The following is a 9,244-nucleotide window of genomic DNA, read 5'->3' on the forward strand; positions in this document are numbered from 1 at the left end:
TTGAAAAATAAAGACATCATTTTTTCACCTTTTCTTTCAGAAATAACTTCTCAGGCCAGGTAGCTCCTATCAAAGGTAGTTCTGTCATCTGATCCATTTGTTCTAAAAGGGAGATATCATGATGTTGAGAGTGTGATTCAAAACTGATAACTGGTCATCTTTTCCTGATACGTACCTTACAAGTGGCTGCAGTATAAAAATCAGTGTTCAGATACAGAGAGCATTCCCATATGTTCTAGCATGCTTTGTCAACATTATCCTCACCTTTGGTTTCATCTTTTCTCTACTAGCTCAGTGGACCCACAGATCACAGCTACTTTGACAAGTATCCTCCTGAAAGGGGGGTGCCTCCAGATGAGCTGTCAGGCTGGGATAAAGACTTCTGAGAGAAGAAACGATGATCACTGCCTACAGAATCAAGAGGACTAGAAGTCTTAGCAATTCAACACTGACCATTTCTCTTTGGAGTTTGACACTATCTTTTGGAAGACCATTAGAGAAAAGAAATCCCTGCCCATGATCTGGGGGTGGGAGAGAGTGGGTGCAGAGGTGGTTCTGAATCATAACGTTTCATTTAGATGCTGTGAATTATTCATGTGTTCCATTCTTTGCTTTTCTCAAATGTTGAAGGCTGTCTTAGTCTCCTCTTCGAAGTCAGAACCATTTTTGTTAAAGGACATCATCTTCTCTGCAGTCTATTGCTCCGTCCTTATCATTCTTGTCTCATTTAAGTCCTAGTAAGGTTTAAAAAATGTATTGTCCTTGAGCAACTAAGTCATTCAAATAGAAAGAAGAACAAGGGTTAATTTTGGAAAATTTCCCTTTCTCAACAACCTCACATAAGCATCATGGCATCTTGAAATTGTGGTTTGCAGGAAACTTGGTAGTCAATAGAAATTCTTGATTTTTACCTGCATTCAACCTAGAAATAAATTAATATGCTTCTGAAACTAGTCTGGGGAAAGGCAAATTTGAATATTAGTCCTTGGTACCACTTCCTAACATAAATGAGTTAATTCTTCCTTCCAGGTAATTATATTGTATTGGAGAACTTAGAAAAAAATAAACAAAGCAAAAAATATTTTTTATTTTCCTGTGACCAGCTGTGGTACCTCAGAGACTTTGCAAAAGTCTTGTGAAAGGTGGTTGTAACGTGTGGTTAATTGATGGGCCTTTGGAAAAGTTTTATCTTACATATTAAATATTTTCACAATCAATTTAGAAAACACGCAGAAACTATATTGTGAAGGCTTTTCCTTCCCCTTACCTGTGGAGGAGAAAAACTTCCAAAAGGTCAAAATGTTGACTCTTTGAGACTCTGAGATATTTAGGCCAGTTCTGTGACTGTTGCTATTAATAAACCAAGAGTATAGAATAAACACAGTTAATTTTTAATGAAAATCCCATTGGCAAATATTGATGCAAACCAAAATCACTGTTGCATTAATAATTTTTGAAAAAGATGTGTGAGTCATGAGACTGTTTATAATTTTAGATGTTTAAGGCAGGCCAGCCGCTTGAGAAGTAATGCCCAGTAAGAAGGACACCCGACATCAAGTCCCCTCCTGTCTCCTCTGTAGTCTTCCAAATGATGGGTAGATTTGTTTCAATAGCATTGAATGCCAGTGCCTAAGAACTTTGCTAGTAGAATGTTTTTATGTATCAGTCATGATTATTCTCCTACCCTCCTTTCCAAATGGATAGGAAGCTGACTTTCCACCTTTCTGATCTAGCAGAGTAAAAATAACATTTCTTCTGTGTTAAAAAGTTCCATTAATGAAGCTCCTGCATTATTCAAGCTCCTGGTTATATTTCCATATGCTGATGTTCCATAGGAAAAACAACTTCTACCCACACTCCACCCATATTTTCAGCATTCGGAGAATCAGTTATCTGCTTTCTGAAGTGTTAAAACAGATGAGTGAGGCCCCACCCAAGAAGGTGCATCCTTAACAAATTATATTTCCACATTTAGAATCTTTTTGCTGAACCAAAGAATTTTTGTTTCCTAGAGTAGTATTTTTAAAGTTGTATTGTACATAGATGAAGCATTTTTAATAGGATCGACGTAACCCGCTTAACGAATTTCTAAGATTTTTTAAAGAGTTTTATTTGCATTTGGTTTGTAAGCACTGTATGTTTTCCATGTACATATTTTTCAATTACCCACCTATAAATGTAGGAAATTTATGTATTAGGTTAATATTAGAACTGTACAGTTATATTAGCAATGGTTTTCTCAAAGGTGGTCAGTAGTTGTAATTCAAAAACAACTTACATATATACAAGTAAAAACCAACTTAGAGTACTACAAGTTTACTTTGGCTATGACTGGCCATGTCATTATATAATCTCCACATGTGATTTTATTGGGTTTCCTTTAGAGTACTTTATAAAGATGAAGAAATGAGAGACCTAACCATAATACAATCCCAATTCTATTTTGTAGCTGGATGACCTTGGGAAAATGACTTCACTTTTTTGAGTACCAGCTTTCTCACCTGTAGAAAAAGGAACAGTAAAATAATACCTATTTTAGGGGCCTGTTTTGGGGAGTAAGTTGATAGAGAGTCCTTTACCAATTTCAATGAAATAATCAATGCTGCATAGATGGAAACTACTGTTACTATCTCTGTTAGAATTAAAGGGGCCTTAATAACCATTATGTCCTGACCTTTGTGTATCATCGGTATCTGTATGCACAACTGTATCAATTAAATACAATGTCAGTCTTTTCTTTTTCTTTTAAATCATGAAGTAAAGATAGTTAAGCTTTAGTGCATATGAAGAGTTAATCCTCACCAAAATGAAGTGCTTATTAAGAGCTCACTGCTCACCTAAGTTTCTAAATTTTAACTTTTTATAAATTAGATATGTAGGTATTCTTAGAAAATACAGAAAATTATTCCCCTATATACAGATCCTTTGTATTCCTAATCATTAAATCATTCCTAATCTGTCTTTTCTGGGTACAAAGTTGATTTTTCATTCTTGAGCCTCTTCTCTGTGGAGTCAGCTTTTCACAATGATAATTTCCTATTTTCTCTAAATATTAAAATGTCTGGGGTGGGGAGAGTGTTGTGATGAAAAGGAAACGATTTGGAGTAAAATACTATGGGTTTGAATCCCTGCTCTTCCCAGATATGTGTGACCTTGAATAACAAACCATGTATTTATTCATCTATAACTTAGAGGTGGTACATTTAAAGTTTTGGAACATTGGGCCAGAATATTATTACTCGTAGGTCATTGATAATAACCATTTGGAAATAAATATATACATATATATCTTTTGGTATAATAATAAACTCTTGTTTTTTATTGCCAAGTATTACACTAGGAGTATTTACATCATTATTTCATTCACACAAGATTCTAAAATAATTATAAAAATACTGATTATTAATTGGCTTGAAAGCTAAATATTGGCCTCAAATATGCCTTTAATTTTCAATTTAGCTGTGATAGTTTTGCATGGCTTAGTTCCAGTTGCTATAATAATATAACAAATTCACCCACAACTTCTTAATTGAGCTTCCCTGGTGGCTCAGATTGTAAAGAATCCACCTGCAGTGTTGGAGACCTGGGTTCAACCCCTGGATTGGGAAGATCCCCTGGATATGGGAATAGCCACCCACTTCAGTACTCTGGTCTGGAGAATTCCATGGACAGAGGAGCCTGGCAGGCTATAGTCCATGGGGTCTCAAAGAGTTGGAGACAACTGAGTGACTTCCACTCACTCACTTCTTAGTTGCTTGGATTCTTCTTCTAGATTCTGTGGGTCAGGAATTTGGACAGCACATGGCAAAGACGGCTTGTCTCTGCACCACAGTATCTGGGACATCAGGTGGAAAGTTTCAAAGACTGGGATGACGCAGTGGATGAGAGCTAGAATTACCTGAAGCCTTGTTCACTCCTGTATCTGGAGCCCAGGCTGGGACTACTCAAAGACTAGGACTGCTGTCCAGCATGCCTACACGCAATCCTCAACATAGTTTGGATTCCTCACATTATGACATCATTAGAGTAGTCAGACTCTTTTTGTGGGGCTTTGAAAACGAGTGTTTCAGCCAACAAGGAGAAGCAACACTAAACTCTGTAAGCCAGCATTGGAGTCACATCACATCACTTCTGCCATATTCTATGGGTGGAAGCACAAGCCCACGCAATTTGTGGGGAGGGAACAGAGGCTCCATTTCTTAATGAGAGTTTCAAAGAATTTGCAAGAAAGTTTCAAAACCACCACAACCCGCTGTCTGGCCACAGGCTACTTATATTACTACCTTGTGCAAAATCAATTCATTCCCTCTCAAGAGCCTCGATAAACAGATCATCTCATGACATCAGACTCAAACTCAAGGTCTGGAATCTTGTCATCTAAGTTCCATTCAGGTGTGGATTAAGACACCTCAGAGGTGATTCCTTGTATATATTCTTTTAGGTCAAAACACCTGTGACCTAAGTTAACAAGACATCTATTCTCACACTCACAGTGCTGAATGGTGAGACAACCAAAGGATAACCACAACAGATCCTTGCATTCCAAGAGCGAGACAATTAGAGGCACATAGCCATCCATAGAATTCTGAAATTTAGTCTGATGCATGTTACCATTTCACTGCTTAGGGCTCAGTCCCACTCCCTGTGAGCTGTTTGCCATAGCTCTTGGCTCCACCTTGTAGAATCTTGGTTTTGCCTCTGAGTTACCTTCTTTTTTTCCTATAAGATATGGCTGGTATTTGCCACTGAGCAGACTTCTTAGCCTGTTTCCTGACTGTACATGTTTGATGATAGAGACGCTTTTTTCAATTTGTCTCTCTTTCTTTACTCCAAGCTGTTATGTTTTGTTTAAAAACTTGGTGCGTTTCCTATGTATGAATTCATGATCCACTCCATTAGGCAAAAGCTACACTCACAAATCTTCTCTGTGAAGACGTTATGGAAATAATGATGCTTAGAAGTTCTATTTTTAAAAAATAGAAGATGTGTATAGTACGTGCTTAAGATATTGAGAAAGCCTTTTGCCTATTTGAAAGGCTTGGTGGTCAGCCTCAAAGGGGCTTTCCAGGGACCTCCCTGGTGATCCAGTGGCTGAGACTCTGTGTTCCCAATGCTGCGGGCCCAGGTTTAATATCTGGTCAGGGAACTAGATCCCACAACCACAACTAACAGATACCACATATCACCGGGAAGATTGCAGATCTTGTGTGCCACAACAAGTGAATAAATGAATAAGACACAAATGAATAAATGAATATTTAAAAACAACAACAGAAAAAGAGAGATGCCTTTCAATGATTCCAGCTTACGGTGTTCATGCCCTTTATAATCACCTTCCCTTGAATATTGACTGAATCTAGTTGCATCCTACAAATAGAATAAAAGTGATGGGGAGTCACTTCTGAGATTATGTTGCAAAGTGAATCTGCTTCTGTCCTGCCCACCTTCGCTTTCTCTCTCATTTGCTTGCTCCGGTGGAAGCCAGCTGCCATGACATGAACTTCTCTATGGAGGAAGTCAAGTGGCAAATAACTAAGGAAACCACTGGCCAACAGCAAATAAGGAAATGAGGCCCCCAGTCCCACAACCTGTGATGAACCGAATCCTGCCAACAACTGCATGTAGATTCTCCTTTGGTTGAGCCTCTGGATGAAAATATAACCTTAGCGAGTACTTGGTCAAGGCCTAGTGAGAGTCCATGAGCCAAATGAGCCAGAGAAGCAACTCTCAGATTTGGGACCTGTAGAAACGGTGAGATAAGAAATGCGTGTGTGGAATTAAACCACTAGGTTGGGAAGGAAAGACAGACATCAAGTAGGGCAACAAGAACAAAGCAGACATGAGAAAACGAACTGGCAAACCAGACACGTAAAGACAGATGAGAATCTGCGTCTGTCTTTCAAGGTTGCCAGTCTTGGCCATACGGGTGGCTTGTAGGATAAGCTGACACTTTTATATACCTGGCTCAGCATTGGCAGATGCCAAAGGAGCAATTTGGCTGGAATTGGAGGAACCACCAGCCTGGCTACTGCCCTTCACCACCAATGTGAGCCAGTATATCAACCAAAATGTGCACGAGGTGCAACTGTGCCTGGTCTTGCACCGATCTCTAGCCTATAAATATGACTGCTACTCACTGACATTTCAGGTGTCTCACAGATACATGCAGAAGTCTCTTGTGGCAAAGCCAGATGCAAAACTGCATAGAGAAGGGAAATCTGGGGAATATATTTCTGGCTTAGCTAAATTAACACAGTACAAAGTCACTCCATTTCAAACCTATATATATCATTATTCTTATTTTTATTCTTTTTCTTATGTAATATATTTAGAATCTTTAACTAATAAGATTTGCTTCCTGTCTTTCAACTCTTTTTCACTTATCAGTGTATGCAGAGCACAGGCCACATGACTCACCTGAAACCAGCAATAGCAGTTTGTCTCTGGCAGTTTAGACAAGCTCTACACTGAGTTTGAGCTGGAGCGTTTTCAGTTTTGGAAAGCATAAAACCAAAATATTTTTGTTTATTTAATTGTTTGTTATGAATTTAAAATGGTATAATAAAAATAGCAAGAAATTTGTTTTTGATAAATATTAACTTCCTCAGGAAAAAAACCAAGTGGACATGCATTAAGAAAATAAGAAGCAGGACTTCCCTGGTGGTCCAGTGGTTAAGAATCCACTTGCCAATGCAGGGGATATGAGTTTGATCCCTGGTCTGGGAAGATTCTACATGCCACAGGATGACTAAGCCTGTACGCCAAAACTATGGAAGCCCATGCCTAGAGCCCGTGCTCGGCAACAAGAGAAGCCACCAAAATGAGAGGCCCTTGCACCACAACTAGAGAGTAGACCCCACTCACAGCAACTAGAGAAAGCCCATGTGCAGCAACAAAAACCCAGTTCAGCCAAAAATAAATAATAAATTTATTTTTTTAAAAAAGGAAAAGAAAATAAGAAGCAGAAGAAAATATGATGAGCTCAAGTAAGAATATTGGCAATGCATCAATCCTGGAAACCAAGTAGGCCGAACAGGGTAAGAAGAGTGAAAATATTAAGGTATACCTCAGTTCAGTTCCAGAGAAGGCAATGGCACCCCACTCCAGTACTCTTGCCTGGAAAAATCCCATGGACGGAGGAGCCTGGTAGGCTACAGTCCATGGGGTCGCTAAGAGTCGGACACGACTGTGCGACTTCACTTTCACTTTTCCCTTTCATGCACTGGAGAAGGAAATGGCAACCCACTCCAGTGTTCTTGCCCAGAGAATCCCAGGGATGGCGGAGCCTGGTGGGCTGCTGTCTATGGGGTCGCACAGAGTCGGACACGACTAAAGCGACTTAGCAGCAGCAGCAGCAGCAGTTCAGTTCAGTTCAGTTCAGTCACTCAGTCATGTCCGACTCTTTGCAACCCCATGAACCACAGCACGCCGGGCCTCCCTGTCCATCACCAACTCCCTGAGTCCACCCAAACCCATGTCCATCGAGTCAATGATGCCATCCAGCCATCTCATCCTCTGTCGTCCCCTTCTCTTGCCCTCAATCTTGCCCAGCATGAGGGTCTTTTCCAATGAGTCAGCTCTTCGCATCAGGTGGCTGAACTATTGGAGTTTCAGCTTCAACAACAGTCCTTCCAATGAACACCCAAGACTGATTTCCTTTAGAATAGACTGGTTGAATCTTCTTGCAGTCCAAGGGACTCTCAAGAGTCTTCTCCAACACCACAATTCAAAAGCATCAATTCTTCGGCACTCAGCTTTCTTTATAGTCTAACTCTCACATCCATACATGACCACTGGAAAAATCATAGCCTTGACTAGACGGATCTTTGTTGGCAAAGTAATGTCTCTGCTTTTTAATATGCTATCTAGGTTGGTCACAACTTTCCTTCCAAGGAGTAAGCATCTTTTAATTTCATGGCTGCAGTCACCATCTGCAGTGATTTTGGAGCCCAGAAAAATAAAGTCAGCCACTGTTTCCACTGTTTCCCCATCTATCTGCCATGAAGTGATGGAACTGGATGCCATGATCTTAGTTTTCTGAATGTTGAGCTTTAAGCCAACTTTTTCACTCTTCTCTTTCACTTTCATCAAGAGCCTCTTTAGTTCTTCTTCACTTTCTCCCATAAGGGTGGTGTCATCTGCATATCTGAGGTTATTGATATTTCTCCCAGCAATCTTGATTCCAGCTTGTGCTTCTTCCAGCCCAGAGTTTCTCATGATGTACTCTGCATATAAGTTATACATCTCATGATGTACTCTGCATATAAGTTGGAAAAGGAAATGGCAACCCACTCCAGTGTTCTTGCCTGGAGAATCCCAGGGACGGGAGAGCCTGGTGGGCTGCCGTCTTTGGGGTCGCACAGAGTTGGACACGACTGATGCGACTTAGCAGCATATAAGTTAAATAAGCAGAGTGACAATATACAGCCTTGACATACTCCTTTTCCTATTTGGAACCAGTCTGTTGTTCCATGTCCAGTTCTAACTGTTGCTTCCTGACCTGTATACAGGTTTCTCAAGAGGCAGGTCAGGTGGTCTGGTATTCCCATCTCTTTCAGGATTTTCCACATGTTATTGTGATTCACACAGTCAAAGGCTTTGGCATAGTCAATAAAGCAGAAATAGATGTTTTTCTGGTACTCTCTTGCTTTTTCGATGATCCATCGGATGTTGGCAATTTGATCTCTGGTTCCTCTGTCTTTTCTAAAACCAGCTTGAACATCTGGAAGTTCACAGTTCATGTATTGCTGAAGCCTGGCTTGGACAATTTTAAGCATTACTTTACTAGCGTGTGAGATGAGTGCAATTGTGCAGTAGTTTGAGCATTCTTTGGCATTGCCTTTCTTTGAGATTGGAATGAAAACTGACCTTTTCCAGTCCTGTGGCCACTGCTGAGTTTTCCAGATTTGCTGGCACATTGAGTGCAACACTTTTACAGCATCATCTTTCAGGATTTGAAATAGCTCAACTGGAATTCCATCACCTCCACTAGCTTTGTTCGTAGTGATGCTTCCTAAGGCCCACTTGACTTCACATTCCAGGATGTCTGTCTCTAGGTGAGTGATCACACCATCGTGATTGTCTGGGTTGTGAAGAACTTTTTTGTACAATTCTTCTGTGTATTCTTGCCACCTCTTCTTAATATCTTCTGCTTCTGTTAGGTCCCTATCATTTCTGTCCTTTATTGAGCCCATCTTTGCATGAAATATTCCCTTGGTATCTCTAATTTGTTTGAAAAGATCTC

The 9,244-nt window shown here is 40.1% G+C and overlaps 1 protein-coding gene across 2 annotated transcripts in view; it reads left to right on the forward strand.

Annotated features, from left to right (window-relative positions):
• PRKG2 (protein kinase cGMP-dependent 2) overlaps positions 1-2,734 on the forward strand; it is a 123,225-nt gene extending 120,491 nt beyond the window's left edge. For both annotated transcript variants that reach the window (XM_081505457.1, XM_081505451.1), the window contains exon 19: positions 291-2,734. In XM_081505457.1, coding sequence (XP_081361583.1) covers positions 291-386 — 96 coding nt within the window. In that variant the 3' untranslated portion in view covers positions 387-2,734. The remainder of the gene's footprint in view (positions 1-290) is intronic.
• Positions 2,735-9,244: the final 6,510 nt, after the last annotated feature.

Source organism: Giraffa tippelskirchi, chromosome 1 (assembly GCF_054371585.1).
Source record: "Giraffa tippelskirchi isolate mGirTip1 chromosome 1, T2T-mGirTip1v1.2.pri, whole genome shotgun sequence".
NCBI classification, from domain to species: domain Eukaryota; kingdom Metazoa; phylum Chordata; class Mammalia; order Artiodactyla; family Giraffidae; genus Giraffa; species Giraffa tippelskirchi.